Genomic DNA, 17,572 nt, shown 5'->3' on the forward strand with positions numbered 1-17,572 from the left:
ACTACAGGACTAATATAAATGCTACAAAGTTCGTTTGAGAGAAATTAGCAATGACTAGAAATGACCAGCAATTGATTCTAAAAAGTCTTTAAAAAATTATGCTTCAAAATCGAAATGAAAAAACTTCACGCCGCAAAACCTCTCGCGTGTTCGCATCACATTCCTATTTCAGCGTAATTTGACATCGAAATTCATTAAAATATGTAGAAAATTAATTGAATTGTAAAAAAACCAAGATAATGTCAATATAGCAAAGCCCAACTTACAACATGGCAGCCAAAAAATTAAGATAAAACATACCCTGCAGATTGCCGGAAAATAGCCGCCGTTGATTCCAATAAGCATGATTGGGATTAGAAGAATAAAAAATATTGAAAAAAAAGATTTTTGTACAAAAAAATTTTGTAAGTCCGATTTATTCTGATGGCATTTTGTAGTTGAACAAACTTCTGCTTTAGAGAGAGGCTACAGGGGCTACCATCAATAACAATAAGCATTAGAGATGGTAAATAAGACTTATAGGAACGACGTTCAAATAGCGGGCATCTAAAATCGGGCTTAATGTGTTTATCCCCTTTCTATTTCTGACTTCAATTTTTATACTTACTCTGTTCATTTTGAATTGCTTTGCTGAGCAACTGATGTTCAAAATCCCTTTTAACAGAATGAGAGAAGAGAGAAACTAGCTTAGACAAGTCAAAAAGATTTCACGCAAAATGTTGAAAAAGTGGCTAAATGAAGTAAAGCGAAACATTTTTTTGTTCGACGAAGTAAAAAACATAGCAGTACAAGTCCTGGCGTACAATTCAAAGAATTTTCATTGATTAAACAGCAAAACTAGACCTAGAATGGACTGGGTGAATTGAGAAAACCGTTTATAAAAAAAGTCAGATAAAAAATAAGAAAAAAGAGAAAATCAATGTCAAAATGCCGCATGTGAACAAAAAAACCACTAGCGAGAAATGAAATTTTAATTCAAACAAAAAACTGGGCATAGAATGAGCTGTGAATCCGATCCAAAAAATCGAAAAAACAGTAAAAATCAGAGTGAAATTGCCGCATGGGAACAAAAAATCACTACCGAGAAACCGAATTTTTGTTCAAACACCGTTTTCTCACTCTACTTTAAAATTAGAGCGAAAAAAAATCACGCCGCAAAACCACTCGCTTTTTCGCTCCATTTTCTGATTCGGCGTGACCAAAATCACTACTCCAATTTGACTTCAAAAATCATGAAAATGTGTGAACAGATCTTAAAAAAAAAGACAGCGCCCTAATACAATTCAAATTCTTTGAATTGTAAAAAATTAGGAGCACTATAATAGCCGGCTGAGAAGATGAGGGCGGCTATTATAAATTATTATAAAATCAGTAGTTCTAAAAATCGCATAAAAAGACCAGCAGGACTAATATAAGTGCTACAAACTTCGTTTGAGAGCAATTAATAATTGCTGCAGAGGAGGTCAGTACTAACGATGGGTTTGGCTGGTGGAAGAAGGAGTGGTAGAATTGAAAACGAACAACAAATGCCAAGAGTGGAAACACGGCCAGCATCTGGAAAAAGAGGAAGATACGTCCAATGAAGCTGAACAGATCGGAGGAGAGAAAATTGTCCAACAGGTTCTAAAAACAATAGACATTCACTCATATTAAATCAACCATATTGGGTGAGACAATGACACAAAATTTTAATTGGCTGCCCTCTGAATAAACAAGCCCGGTGAACAAACAAATCATTGTAACTGCCCGTCTCGGCATATGTGCGAACCATCGAATTTCTCTAAATTACATTTAAGTATCGTTTTTGTTTTGGAGGTAACTACCTTTGCAGATGGGCAAATATTTGATTTCATTTTGATATTACCGCACCAGAAAATCCCAAGACAAGTTTTGTGAGAACAAAATATCAACATGTTTTAAATGTCTCCTGTTTCTCTACCGGTAGAAAGAGCTCACATTGCGCCTCATCGTACGACAGAAATTGATGAAAGCAACTCGCCTGTTCAATGCAACTCTTGTTAAGCGGGTATGAAAGATAGAAGATGAAGCCAGAACACATGTAAGTCGACAGTCCCACCGTGTACCCCAGAATAACATCACGCGTCTAGACACAACAAACAATGATGACGCATAAGGGATAAGAAATCCGAAACAGCAAAGACACTTATGATACTTTAACACTTTTGTCTCAGACAATGAGAGGGGAGACAATCAAACTTTACTTCTTATTGAAGTACCAGAAATGTTATCCAAAGCGCTGCTAACCTGGGCATCTGATCAAGAATTAACCTTAAATTTCCAAAACATTTCCAAAACAATCAACCACGATTGTATTAAACTAAAATTTGCTGAATTTCAAGCTTTTGAGTCTGTTTGAATAGTTTGGGGAGATTTACATTGAATTTAGTAATTAAATTTCTGGTTCAAAAAAAACGATAAAGCTGCAAATCAATGACGAAATATAAACCGACTAGCATCGGATGAATTGCTTTCGAACGACAGATGGGGTCAATTTCATTTAGCGGAGGTGTAGCTTCGAAATGTTTTTTGGGTGCAAATAAAAACTTCCCCGCGGGGTTTCGAAGCCCGACCTCCATGTTGTCAGCCTGATATCTTAACCACTCAGATACAAACACTTTGATTTCTTTTCGCTCAAATCCCTTTAGGCAATGAACTTTTTTTCAGACCGCGAGCAACTTAGATCACTAAAAAATGAAGAACTAAATTGTGAAAAAGTCACAAGAAATCAAACAATGTTCTAGAACAAAAGCGGAAAAGCATCAAGCAAAATTTAAACATAGCTGGAAACAAAACAGCTGCTAGATTGCGGCAAATAGCCGCAATGGCTTCGCAGATCTGCAGTCCCGAGAAAATAGATCTAAACAAATGCTGAGATGTTATATTTTGATTAAGAATCTGTTTAACTTATTGCTGCGTCTATTAGCAGCTCTCAATTAAACTTCAATTGAGTGACACACACACCCACAGACACACGCATATGCACACGCTCGCACGCACACACACACACAAACACACACGCACACACACACCTGCACACACACTTGACCTTATCTCTTTGAATTAAAGTAAACAAAAGTCAATTTCAGCGTGAGGAAGTCATTTATGGAAGTGAGGTACGTCACCTGTGACAAAAAGTTGATCACGCAAATTAATAACTCTCTCCAATAAGAATGAAAAATGAAGTCACGCACGCAATTCCGATGAAACTGCATGAACGGACGAACTAAAAGCAGATTAAAAATGGTCGTAACAAAAATCTTGACGAAATGAAAAAAAATAGCTCACAAGTCCTGACATAATTCAAAGAATTTTCAACGACCAAACAATAGACTAGACATAGAATTAGAACAAATGGATTAGAAAAAACGCCGTAAAACGCCGTCGGACTCATTTTTATGAGACACATACGCTCTAAAAGGAAAAAGTCCTAATAGAGCTTTTTCAAATTGATATTCTCAATCCAAAACTCAAGACCCTATACTCAAGAATTAGGGAATTTACGTTTGGCACTATTTGCGTGCACAATATTGATCTTTAACTATTAAATGTTCATAAAATCTGAAGTTCATTAAGTGATTTCAGAAGTCATGTTTTTGAGTGAGGTAAGTCACGCAATTGACCTAAAAGCAGAAAAAATGACATCACGTACACAAATTTTAACTGCAAAGCAGTAGAGGTCACTAAAAATCAATTCCAAGTCAGGTCGTAAGAATCATCGATGGAGACGACGAATTTAAAAAAAACCACGATGTCCCCAATAATAGCCGTAATCGCTTCGCGCCATTTAAAAAAATGACAATCGATAAAGCGAATTTTTGTTCAAACACCACTTTATCACTCTACCCTGAAATTGGAGTAAATTTCACACAGCAAAGCACTCGCTTTTTGGCTCTACTTCCGTTTTCGGCGTGACCAAAATCAATTCCCAACTCGACTTCAAAAGTAATGAAAATGTGTGAACAGATCTTAAAAAAGACAGCGCCCCAATACAATTCAAATTGTTTGAATTTAAAAAAGAAAAGGCCAATGATAGCCCCAGCCATCGCTTTGCGGCTATTAATAATATACTCTCGCGAGATTACTAACATTGTTTTTTGGGTTCTTCTGATTCCTGAGGACAGTGACAGCTGCGTTATGTGAGAAGAAAGCCAGCATTGCAATGCCACTCAACGAGGCGAACTGACTCCCGAACACTGAAACCAACTCAAATGACAACCTCAACCACTATTATCAATAAAAAAGATCTAAATTGTTTCCCGCTATATACCAGACATTCAAACGATTTCTTTTGAACTCATAGATCCCACAAATATGATTGAGAAAAAATACCTCAATTCCATTGTCAGAGTCAGATATAAGATACCGCAGCAAAAGGAGGCGCGGGAGTGGAGCGCATTGGGTTACGGGTGGAACGACGACGTGCACGGGGTGGGGATGGGGGGGGGGGGCTGATGTGGCGGGGGAGGGGGAGTCAAAGAACCGCCTTTCTGTCTCCCAAAACAGTTTCGGTGAACCGCATACTTAGAGACCAGTAAGCCATAAGGCTCTAAAAATACACTGCCCCTAGGCGTTACCTGTTTATACCGTTTTGAGGATGAAAAGTCAAAAAAGATCAGATGAAAAGTCGGTCAAGCGAAAAATCGCATAAAAAAGACCACAGGTCTTATATAATTGCTACAATATTCGCTTGAGAGCAATTAACAAATCGGTAGCATTAGATATCTCAGTCTCAGGTCACATGATGAGTCAAACATTTTTCAGATTAAACATGACTTGTTTGATGGTACTTAGCAAAAGGGCACTAAAATGAACTTGACTGAGTACCAATGCTTTCATCAATCTTATTCTGGAATGAACTGAGAAATATTTTTTATTGCAAAAATTGCTTTGATGCCGGAAGCCATTTTTCATAAGAGGTTCCTTACCTCATCTTGGCAGCTTAAATTCTTATCAAGTCACCTAGGTAATTCATCAAACTTTGATTGCCCTTTGAATGTTAAATGTGTGCTAAAAACTATTTCGAGTTTTAAGAATCAACTGCTTAATAATATGTGCATTTGTTGCATAAGTAAACTCTATGCCCCTCGATGGAATTTAATCACGTTGTCAATAAACAGCTGCTCAATCATTGATAAGTAGAACAAATCAAATATTGCTTCCATTTAAAACGTGACGATTATGTAAAAGGTGGGTAGCGTATGGTGGTTGAGAACTCACGTGGTACAGAAGACTGGTCTTCAAATGGGTAGTAGAGTGACTTTACATTGATGCCCCAAGAACACGCTTTCATTATGAGGAAGCAGATCACGTAGATCACCGATATGGTGCCTAAAAATCAACAAACTTCTATTCAAATCAGCAGTTCGTTTTAGTTCACATGGAATAAGTTGATAAATACAGAAGATGAACACGGTGCATTTTCTAAAGAAAAATTGAGGATGAAGAATACTAAGTGCAGAATGCATAAACAAAGCTGGAAAGTAACAAGACAGCCTGACATCCAATGGGATTGAAAAATAAAACATAGCCGGCAGATTGCCGGAAAATAGCCGCCGTTGACGCGCTAGACGCATATCGGGATTGAAACGGAAAATAAAACATACCCGGCAGATTGCCGGAAAATAGCGGCCGTTGATTCCAATAAGCATGATTGGGATTGAAAGAATAGAAGATATTGAAAAAGATTTTTGTACAAAAACATTTTTTAAGTCCAATTTATTTTGATGGCATTTCGTAGTTGAACAAAACGTACTTCTGTTTCTTAGAGAGAGGCTACAGGGGCTAGTATCAATACCAATAAGCATTAGAGATGGTAACTAAGACTTATAGGAAAGACGTTCAAATAGCGGACATCTAAAATTGGGCTTTATGGGTTTATCCCGTTTCTACTTCTGACTTCAATTTTTTATACCGACTCTGTTCATTTTGAATTGCTTTGCTGAGCAACTGATGTTCAAAATCAATTTTAGCAAAATGAGAGAAGAGAGAAACTAGCCTAGAGAAGTCAAAAAGATATCACGCAAAATGTTGAAAAAGCGGCAACATGAGGTAAAGCGAAACATTTTTTATTCGACGAAGTAAAAAAAACATAGCCGGAAGAATTCCAGAAACGACTCGAAGTAGAAATCTGACTATTCTCACTAATCAGATGTATCAACAGCATATTATCAATCGACAGACAGTGTAACCAATTCACAAAGAAAAGACTGGAGAACTGGAAACTTGACAAAGGACCAAATCAAAAAATAAAATTCTCTAAAAATCCAAACAAAATTCTCTACAAAAAGATAACATGTAGCTTCCCATCCATAACTCATATAAATCAATTAGTTATATATTTGGCTAGATTAATCGCCCACCTAGTACTTGCAGAGAAACATTAAACAGAGATTTGTATAATTTGTTTAAATGAAAACTGCCCTGCTAAGCCTTCAAGTGCAAATTCATAGTATCGACACCTACAAAAATGCTCCTTATTGAGAAAAAATTACCAACAAAAAAGATTAAATTGGAAGAAATAGGCAACAAACTTAGAAAAAAGACAAAAAGTGGCTAAAATTTTCTCTGATTTACTCGATTTTCTTCAACAAAAACAACTCAAAAATAATATCAATCAAAATGAGAGACGTCCAAAAGAGCTTCAACAACTGACGTCCACTAGAAAACTCCCCAAATGCTATCAAAGGTTGAGGAAGAATAGAAACGACATTTAAAACCAAATTGAACAAACAAAAAACGAGAAAAAGTAGGGTGTTTTTAAATTTTTCAGGAGAAAATAAAGCCAAATAAAGTTACTTTGAGCAAATAGAGCAATGAAATGCTCGCGAAAAAATGGGCAAGTCATAACAAGCTAAAGAAGTTGTCTACCATTGAAAAAAAAACGAAAAGCCAAAAATTTACAAAAACTGGTTAAATTCCTAATTTTTCTGTCATTTTTCTTCAGAAAAAACGTTTTATAACAACAAAATTGTAATCAATTTGTATCCCTGATGATCCTTGAGTAACGAGCTTCTATGCAAATTGCACTTTACGCAGTAAAACAAAACAAAAGGCCAAAATACATTAAATTTCATCGAAAAATCAGCAAAACTGATCAAAAACCTCCAAATTTGCATAAAACTCAAATTAACTACTTGAAACTTTCAATTCCTATCAGAACGAGCCCAAATCGAATACAATATCATAATCAAACCTCATAAGACAGAAAAATTGCAAAAAACTGCTTTTAAAAGCCGCACGTGAACAAAAAAAATTCGCTCGCTCAGAGAAAATTTTTTCACACATCAGTTTCTCGTTCTCTCAAAAACAGCGGTATGAACAAAAAACCACTCTTTCACTCCGCTCTTCAGTTTTGTTCAGCAAGCAAATCACTCCAAATTTTTTCATGCGTTTCATTTCCCGCTTCAAAAATCACTCCAATAAAATTGATTAAAAAAAAGGACTTCTCCAATACTCCTCTTCGAGTCGTAAAAAACATAGCAGGACAAGTCCTGAAATACAATTCAAAGAATTGAAAGAAAAACTCAGACGTACTCTACCTTACCAGATCAATTGAACAATTCCAGTCAGAACACAAACAAATCATCTCAAAAAATTGAGAAATTAAAAGAATCAAAACTAAACAAAATATACTCATTGCTAAAACTCGAAGCCTTCAAACCTAAGACAAAATTTTTTCCCATTAAAATTACCTATTTCAAAAATATGTTCAAAATCAATTTTTGTTTCTGAAATCGGTCCAGTATTATATCTGCCAGACCTGAAAAATATTCATTGGCCCTTGAAGATCGATGATAAACCCGAAAATGACCAAAAAATTTAAAAAAGAAATCAATTGCAAATTATCAGAAAATGTTGCTGAAAATTGTGATATAAATATCTTCAGAATCATTTCTATGTCTCTAAAGGCTATCCAGTAACCCAATTCGAAGCTTTAAAAAACTCGTTGGCTCATAGATCGATAGGCAATAATTTTTAGAAAAAAATTCAAACTTCAAAAAATAGAAATTCGTTCTATTAAAATGTTGAAAACCTTTCAATTGCCCCCCAGCATTTATTAATTATTTAATAACATACAATAAAACACTGGAAGAGGTTACCTGTCTACTGAGACAAGAAAAATAAATAAAAAACAAATGTTTTGAAAAAACTTGCAAATTTTATCAATGAACTTCCAAAAGTCGAAAGGTTAAATTGTGGAAAACAAATCCATTGAGACTAAAAACCATGCAGTAACTTTTTATCAGAACGTGCAATAGGTTTTGCACTTGAGAATGGACGAATATCAAAAACTGACAAAAACTTTAGGAAACCTTAAAAAAATTGCAGATTTTATCAAAAAAAATGCTAAAATTCGAGACATTAAAATGTTAAAAACCATTCCATTGTTACTAGAAACTATGAAGTGCCCTATTAACAAACCTCAAAGGAGATTGCCTGGTCCTTGAAGCTGGAAAAACTGAAAAAATTACAAATTTTTTAAAAACCTGAAAAAAATGCGAATTTTGTCAAAAAATTGCTAAAATTTGTGATATTCAAAAGTTGAAACCTATTCCAAGGCAACTAAAAATTTTTGAGTAACTTATCATCCAACCGCTAATGAGGTTTTCTGGCCCCTGGGACTCAAACAACCTGAATAATGACAAAAAATGTCAAAAAATATGAAAGAATTGTAAGCTTTGTCAAAAAATGCTAAAATTCATGATGGCAAAAAGTTGAAAACCGTTCCATTACCACTAGAAACTATGCAGTAATCTATCATCAAACCCTTTATCAAACTCTAGAGGAGGTTCCTTGGCACCTAGGGCTTAAAAAAACTCAAAAAAGACAAATTTTTAAAAAAACCTGAAAAAAATTGCAAAAATTAGTATCCTTTCGCGAGTTTGTGTTTGTAGTACCAAAACTTCTAGCTCATAAAATGGTCATAACAAGCAATTTTGTGTCGCAAACCACCTTAATCAACTTTTAAAAACTTCAAACTAAGACTAATCAAACAAAGAAACTCAAAAAAATAACAAAAACATGAAAAATTGCACCATTTTGAGCCCAAAAGCTCCTAAAAATGACCTTTTAACCTTAAATTAAGGCCATCCCAGCAGCTGCACCACTATTAGCACTTGGGGGACAACTAAAGCTCACTTTACTCTTTTGATATTGACCGTATTCACTACATTGCTCAATTCAATGCATGAAAGAATTTAGAATCCATTCAGTTGAAAGAGTGACTGAGGTAAGAAGTCAAACGTGAAAATCGTGACTTATGAAAAACGTGATCAAAAGTAAAAGCGAAAAGGAGAGCGCCTAAATAATAGCCGTTTAGGAGGCTGACGGCGGCTATTACAGTTTCTTAGATTGGGAGAATGCGAACAGGTTATTCGCAATAGGTTTAGCGTTATAATGGGTAACTCAGCTGTCTAAACGAGAGGTTCACAAGAGGAACCCTATTTAAGAATTTGAATTTTCTTTAACTTAGCCATAGTCATATGTAACAACTTACAGAAACCAATTGAATGAACATGTAGGAGATCAAACATATTGGCTAATGGGAACGCAGAGACAAACCCTGTAATCAAATATTTTAATTAGTATTGATGGTTGACAAGAGTACCAAAAAGCACAAAATTCATCCCCTATCTACTACCCTAAGAAAGTGCTTTTCTACAATCATTGTGATCACCTTTGATTTACCACTTCCGTGACTTCTCATGATATCCGATCTTTACTAGCATTTTACTGTGATAACTTACATAACCCAGATCAAGCATCAACAGTTCACACACACACCTAAAAGGAATAATTGGGGACAAAGTTGGCTTAAATAGAAAGTGTAAGCTTCCTGTTACATTCGCTCATTTCATAAATAAACAGATGTATATCAGCACGTGCATTGAGGTAAGTATAAACTTTCAATCGATAAAGATTAAATATAATTTCAATACCCTTATCATGTAATTGTTTGATCCGGGGACAGCAACACGAAAGTTATACTTTGGCCTTAATGCTTTTGTAGAGATGTCAGACGGCATGCTATCAGTAGGCAAGCAGTTCAGCTCTAATAGTCGACTTTCGTCTGAACTCCGAAAAAGTGCACCTTTGATGCAAAAAGCTGTCTTTCCATGATTCTATAAAATCCTTAGTAAGAGCAATAAAAGCTTGATTTTCTACAAAGATGTTTATTTGCTGCTGATTTTCAAAAATTAATTTCGTAAGAGCATCGCAAAAAGTTCCGCTTCCTTACTTGCCTCTACAACAGCGTTAAGCTCAGCTTCAATCGTTAGAGCAGATACACGCCAAACTGAACGCACCTGAACTACTGTAAAGTTTAAAACAAAAACGACTTGTACTGTTTCTATCGGCTATGTTGCCTGCCCAATCTGAGTCCGAAAATCCTGTCAAATCCACGTTCTCACTTTTTTTTAAAAGTCTTCTCTGACTTTGTACCTTTTATGTAACGTAAACATCATTCTGCCTTATTCCAATGTCGCTTTCCAGGGTTCTCAGCAAAGATTCAATAAATTTCTGCATGCGAAATATCTTGTCTACTTGTTTAAACCAGATACTAATGATTGCATTTCTCTTTGCTCATTGCTACCTAGTTCTGGTGAATCAAATTTAGATTTTTAGGCGAACTTCTATTGGTGTTTCTGGTGTTTTTCATCCGCTCATATTAATTTTTTCTGGCAAAATTTTCAACATTAGCTTACTGACTGAGCATTATTTCGTTTTCGGTTCGCTCAATTTTAATATTTATGAACCAACTAAAATCTAGAACTCCGTATCTGCTAATTTGGAACTATTCCAGAACTTTATTTTTGCACTCCTCATATCACCATATCATCTACCCAAAGACAACATTCCGTGCAAACAGTTTCCACCTTTCTTTAAAAAAGACATTGATCTCGAATAGCCGGTGTGAAGCCTAATTGATCAGGGAAAAAATTAATTGTTAAGTACCAAATTATACCGGACTGTTTCCATCCATCTAACTTTTGTTGAGTTTACAAAGTGGAATTCTTTTTTCGTGAAGTTTTGCAAAGGCTTCGGATTGTTACCTCTTTCCATACTGCATAGCTTATCAGTACTCTAATGGTTGAGAGGCATGTTGTTGGGGAGTACATTTCGTTGTAAAATCGACCTGCATGTTACTCGGCTAAAACTCTTCGACACGAATCTTGCCTCATCTTTGGTCATCTCCCTACTAGCACCAAACTCAAGACCGAAGTGTCAGCGGCTATCAATGGGCTTAATTCTATTCTTCTCTCCCAGTTTCCAACGAATGTTTTGACTTACATTCTAAGTTCACTGCTTCATATCAATTTCTATCCCCCATGGTTTTATCAATAGACTAGGCAGTAACCCTTCATTGACAATTTCAGCAAGTGCTACTGGATTTAAATCAACAAATCCATCGGACTGCTTTTTATTTGCTAGGCTTTCATTCATTTCTTCGACTTCAACAAACAATTTGTTTTCCACTGAAGGACACAATGAGATTTTCTAAATTCAATGATCCCTTGGAATACCTATGAGATAAGCCCTGTTATTATCTGAAGCTCCCAAAATTATTCCTTCCATGAGAAATTCTGTCAAACATGCCTCGACATGTTGTTACATGAAGAAAAGCTGAACAACCAAACACTCTGATACTCTATTTAAAGTTGGGATTCTTATTCTATGTTGCTTCAAAAGGTCTTGTGAACACTTGAATTGAATAGAAAATATTGAAAGAAAATAATAATTTTCGAATATGGCTTATAAGCTTCTTCTAGTCCTGAGTGCTCCATAAGGCATCTAGCCATCGGTGTTACTTTTCCCGCAATTTCTCCAAACCTTGACATTTTCGAGCGGTGTGTACGGTGTTGAGAATTCTAGCCAAAAACTTTTTCTTCTACATAATTAACATGTCATTTGAAAATTATTCCTCTGCCTCATCTCAAACCAAGGTCTCTGGTTGTCCTAATAGTGCTCCCTTATTTTCAGTCCTATTGCGCCATCTTTTAGTTCGCAGAATTCCTCAACATTGTCATGACCTGATTGCTTTTTCGAAAGCTAACAGAATCTCCACTGGCTAAGTATTGCTCTGAGGTTTCTGTAGAGTCAATGTTCTCCCAGATAGCATATTACGTCTCTTCAAAAGGACAAGTTTCTGAAATGTTATTTCCAAATTGTAAAGTCCAACCAAAGAAAATCCCATTGCCTGTTGCCCTAAATTCTGACACTGATACAAGATTCCTCAACTTTATGTTGTATTGTTGGGCACAAGCGACGCATTATAATATTATCTTTCGCTAAGAACCTTTGGAATCTAAAACTCTTTTAGATTCCAAAGGTTTCACTAGTTTTCACTATTTAAAATTTTACTGCTGTTTGTGATAGTGATGGTACCAGAATACTCCTTGACGAAGTCTATAACTAAACTTTCGTTTTAAATAACATGACGGGTAGCTAAAAAGTCCAAAACTAGCTCAATTTGGAAGGCTCTTCTGTAGTTTGAAAGAAGGAAAGATATTCTTCTACTAAATTCTGCTCCTTAGACAGTAGCGAAACTTTCAATGATCCTTCAGGAACCCTTTCAGAATTATTGAAAAAATTATTTCCGACAGACTCCTTAATTTACTAGTGTTAAGCTGCATATCTTGTTATGGAGTCTGGTGAGCTCTTTCTTTGATGCCGAGTGAAAATCTTGCCCGGACTTAGAGAAAACTTCTTTTCCTTTCTACAGCGTGCATAAATCATTGGCTGTGTTATAGAGCGACCAATCAGTGTGTCGTTGCATTTTCGTGTGCTACAAAGCACTAGGTTCGCACTTGTTGAACAAGTTAGCACTGTTAGGAAAAGTTTAAAAACACTAAGCAAAGTTTAGTGAAGTCCACAAATGCAAGTCCACAAATGACAACAAGCAAGTCCACAAATGAAGTCCACTGCCCAGCTACACCAGTTTACGACTCCGAAGATGGAGTCCCTCACCCCAACCAGCTGCACAAACATCTCACTCTTGGTTCTTCACGAGCTGCAAACTCTTCTCGTGGCCACTTTTTGACTGCAAGTGAGTTCCGCAACCCTCTGATGTAGAGCCACAGCAACAAGGGGGAGAGGCACAGCAACAAAATCTTTTAATCAAATATTGCACTTAGAATTGATGGTTGACAACAGTGGCAATATGCAAAAGAAATTGAGTCATCGCATTTGATTAAAAACTTCCAAGACCTCTAATGATATCCGGTCTTTACTATCAATTTACTATGATGATTAACATAGATCAAGGATCAACAATTAAATCAAAACAAAAATGAATTGTTGGGGATAAATTGATATAAAAAGCACGTGTTATCTTTTTGTTACATTCACTCAATCCATAAATAACCGAGATGTAAATCAGCACGTGGATTGAGGTACGTATAAACTTTCATCGTACAAAACACTTACAAGTAGATTTTCAATAAATCCACTTCACAAACCACTGCTAAAACAATTTAAACCACTAGCGATTGTGAGGAAAACTATTCGGGTCAACAGGCAGAACTGTTTTAATGTCTTCAGAAGAACAACTTACTTGATTTATACGAGCCTTCTAAGTTAGAAAAAACAGGGATTGACTCTAGATCATAAGATTAACAAACCCATTGTTCCTTACAATTTTAATGAGATAAAACCTTTGACTTAGTTCTTGAAATTGAAACATAGCTGGCAGATTATCAGAAAAGATGCGTAATACCTTTGTAGATTTGCAGTCTCAAGTAGACAAAAACCACACAGAAACGAGAAATTTCTCCTTTGTTTTGTTAATTGCTAAGATATTATATTTCGTTAGGAACGTGTAGAACTTATTGCTTCTCAAATAATCTTCAATTAGAATGCAATAGACTAAGATAAACTTATGTCTTTGAAGAAAAGTACGAAAAAGCACGTGTGTCCAAAATTTCTCAAGCAAATTAAAAAAAAATTCGCTCCACTAAGGCGGAAAAATGGTGTCACGCGCCTAATGCAGTGAAAGTGCACGAAGGAATGAACAAAAAGGAGATTTGAAGTGATCGTGACATATGGTTGCAACAAGAAGCTTGACTATACAAAAAAACGAAGAGACGGCCAATAATAGCTCGCAATCTCAGCTACTAAAAATATCGAAAGATCAGTCCTAAACATTAGACGAAAACAATTGGCATTCAAAGAACTTAATATTTTCCGGACGCTTCTCAAAACTATAGATCTGAACCAAAAAATTGACACCAACAGCAAATTGAAAACTTTCGTACCTTTTGAAAACAGGCCGAGCCAATGCCATTGAAATCATAAACAGAATACAATTATTCACTGGCAGCCAGCATATACGGCACATCCGTAATCTAATGAAAAGCATGAAACCCAAAAGTCGCAGTGAAAGCTGAGAAAGCAGGACCAGTTTTCAAAACCAATATCAATCAAATACTTACAAAACAAACAATCGGCGTAATAACAGAAATTTTAGTTGACCTTCTGAAAATGAAAAAATTGCAATTCTCTAAATGGTATTTGAAGATCACACAAAAACAACTCGCGGATAAAAAAATGAGCTGGACAACTAGGTAATCGCAATGTGCTCAACAATAAATTGCAAATCATCTCCAAGGGATTTCTATTCTGTCAGCGAGTCCAAATTATTTAAATACTTTATCTGCGCTATATCTCGAAGCATTAGCGTTCAAATAGAATGTTTCTAATTAGAAACAATGGAACAGGATCCGATGAAATGCAAATGGACAGGAGATAAAATGCCAAAACTTTGCGCTGTATTGCAGATATTAGCGGTGAAAATTCTGTTTTCATGCAATAGCTATTTTTACACTGCTAATCTGGATATTTTCACCAATTTGAATTCTTTCCCGTAAACAGAAAAAGGTCCAAAACAACGAAGAATTGCTTCTCGCACTATGAAATTAGGTTCTGTCATGTTTCGGCGAACTGCATATTCAGAGACCAGTAAGGCTCTTAAGAGAAGGACTCAGCAACCCCCGGACTTTACCAGTCCCATATCTCAACAAAATTTGTTTGTCCGACGAAAAAAAAGGGTTAAAATATTGGTTGTTTCAAAAATCGCGTGAAAAAGATCAGAAGGGCTAAAACATTGGCCAGAAACTTTATTTGAGAACTAATCGTGGCCCTTTATTTAAATAACAGTTCAATTAATGGAGAAAATCTTTTAAACACTTCAAACACTGCCGTTGAGCGAACTGCTCTCAAACAAGTTGTCTTTGGTTGAAGCTAGTTTACTATTGGCGAGGCCAGCCGCACTTGGTAAGAGTGGGGGGGGGGGGGGCAGAATTCTCAATTGCACTTCACAACAAACTTCTGGTTCCTCAGCAGTTTTTCACGACTACAATATTGCTTCAAACTTCGTTCCAGAGCAATTAAACAAATGTAAATTTATTTTTGTCTCCAGGTCTAGCTTTGCTTCATGTTCATCTTTGTTTCCATTATGAATACGATTTTAGTTGCACTACCATTGTGACAATTCAACCAAACATAACCGACTAACGTCGGGCGAATTGTTCGCAAATTACTGGCGAGCTTTAGCTTAGTTGAGGGAGCGGGGGTTGGGGAAAGCATTAGGGGAGGGGGGAGCATGGTTGGGGGCGAGTGGCGTGGTTATGAGTGGAATGGGTTTGGAGTGGGGGTGGAGGAGTTTGTGCGGGAGTGGGAGGGGTCCTAAGAACAACTCTATCATGAAGTTATGTCTCTTAAACTCCTTCGGTGAATCGCATACTTAGAGACGAGACCAGTGAGTCGCAAGGCGGTAAACTAATTCCCTCCGGGCTTTACCTGCTTATCCCGTTTCGATAAGTGAAAAGGGTCAGAAAAAATCGGTCAAGCAAAAAACTTAGGTTGAGAGCATTTTATAAACATAGCTGGCAGATTGCCAGAAAATAGCCGCAATAGATTCGTAGATCGGCAGTCTAAAAAAACAGTAAAAAAGACAGACCAAAAAAATTGGTCTTTTCATTGAAGGCTGATCTGGTATATTTTGATTAAAAATCTGTATAAGTTATTGCTGCCTCTATTAGCTGATCTCAAATAACCTTCATTTAGAGTGACACACACCCATTTGACCTTATCTCTTTGAATTAAAGTAAATAAAAGTCAATTTCAAAGTGAGGAAGTCATTTTTGAGAGTGAGGTAAGTCAAGTGTGACCAAAAATTTAATCACGCGAATGAACAAAAAAACTCACTCCACTAAGAGCGAAAAATGACGTCACGCATGCAATTCAGTTGAAATTGCATGAACGAATGAACAAAAAGTGGCTGTGACGTCATATGGTCGTAACAAAAATCATGACGACGAAATAAAAAAAAAAACCAAGAGAAGGCCAATAATAGCCCCAGCTATCGCTGTGCGGCTATTAAAAACATACCCGGCAGATTGCCGGAAAATAGCCGCCGTTGATTCCAATAAGCATGATTGGGATTGAAATAACAGAAGATATTGAAAAAAAAAGATTTTTGTACAAAAACATTTTTTTAAGTCCGATTTATTTTGATGGTATTTCGTAGTTGAACATACTTCTGTTTCTTAGAGAGAGGCTACAGGGGCTCCTATTAATAACAATAAGCATTAGAGATGGTAAATAAGACTTATAGGAACGACGTTCAAATAGCGGGCATCTAAAATTGGGCTTTATGGGTTTATCCCGTTTCTATTTCTGACATCCATTTTTGTACTAACTCTGTTCATTTTGAATTGCTTCGCTGAGCAACTGATGTTCAAAATCACTTTTAGCAGAATGAGAGAAGAGAGAAACTAGCCTAGAGAAGTCAAAAAGATTTCACGCAAAATGTTGAAAAGGCGGCAAAATGAGGTAAAGCGAAACATTTTTTTATTCGACGAAGTAAAAAAAAAAATAGGAGCGCTATAATAGCCGGCTGAGAAGATGAGGGCGGCTATTAATAAAGAGAAATTAACAATATTATTCCGAATAAACCCAGGCGAGAGAAATATGCCGCGAAACCCTCTTAAGCCGCTGGGCTCAGAATTGCGGAAGTTGCAGTTCTGAAAAAATAGATATAGTTCCGAAACCAGAGTTGTAGTTCCGAAAACCAGAAATATTTTCCTCTTTAAAGGGAACGCCTACCTAGTGAGTTGAACTTGGTGAAGAAAGTAGGGCTCTTGAAATTGATGAGAGGAGCGACTAGAATGAGGAGAAAGAAGGGCACGGTGTTGGTCTGGTCCCACATCTTCTTATAGAGATCACTCTCTCCACTGTTACTGTTGAAGGGCATCAGACCAGAGCTGTTGTCAGAGTCACGAAAACACGTGTAGTAGAAGGACGTATTTAGCCCCTCTATGCAAATACCTACAAATCAGAAGAGCTAACCCAAAGTGCTAAATATATAAAACATTAAATTTGAAAAAGAAAATTGCAGCAAGTTTTGAAGCAAATAATTTGGCAGCAATTAACACAGCCGATGATGCATCAAAAAACTTTCTTTCTTACTTTGTGGGTGGGGTGAAGAAAGGCGTGGGGGGGGGGGGGGTGAATGTAGAGGGCGTTGCGGGTGGGAGCAACTAGTTGAAAAGAA

At 36.4% G+C, this 17,572-nt stretch overlaps 1 protein-coding gene across 1 annotated transcript in view; it reads right to left on the reverse strand.

Annotated features, from left to right (window-relative positions):
- The window catches only part of LOC142340066 (neutral amino acid transporter 9-like), a 73,070-nt gene that overhangs the window by 15,951 nt on the left and 39,547 nt on the right, over positions 1-17,572 (reverse strand). Inside the window, exons 9-13 of the mRNA XM_075390478.1 lie at positions 17,125-17,346; positions 5,239-5,349; positions 4,108-4,214; positions 2,000-2,104; positions 1,475-1,623 (exon numbers count right to left, since the gene is read on the reverse strand). Of these exons, the coding sequence (XP_075246593.1) occupies positions 1,475-1,623; positions 2,000-2,104; positions 4,108-4,214; positions 5,239-5,349; positions 17,125-17,346 (694 nt within the window). The remainder of the gene's footprint in view (positions 1-1,474; positions 1,624-1,999; positions 2,105-4,107; positions 4,215-5,238; positions 5,350-17,124; positions 17,347-17,572) is intronic.

The sequence above is a fragment of the Convolutriloba macropyga genome, chromosome 1, assembly GCF_964194025.1.
Source record: "Convolutriloba macropyga chromosome 1, txConMacr16.3, whole genome shotgun sequence".
NCBI classification, from domain to species: Eukaryota; Metazoa; Xenacoelomorpha; order Acoela; family Convolutidae; genus Convolutriloba; species Convolutriloba macropyga.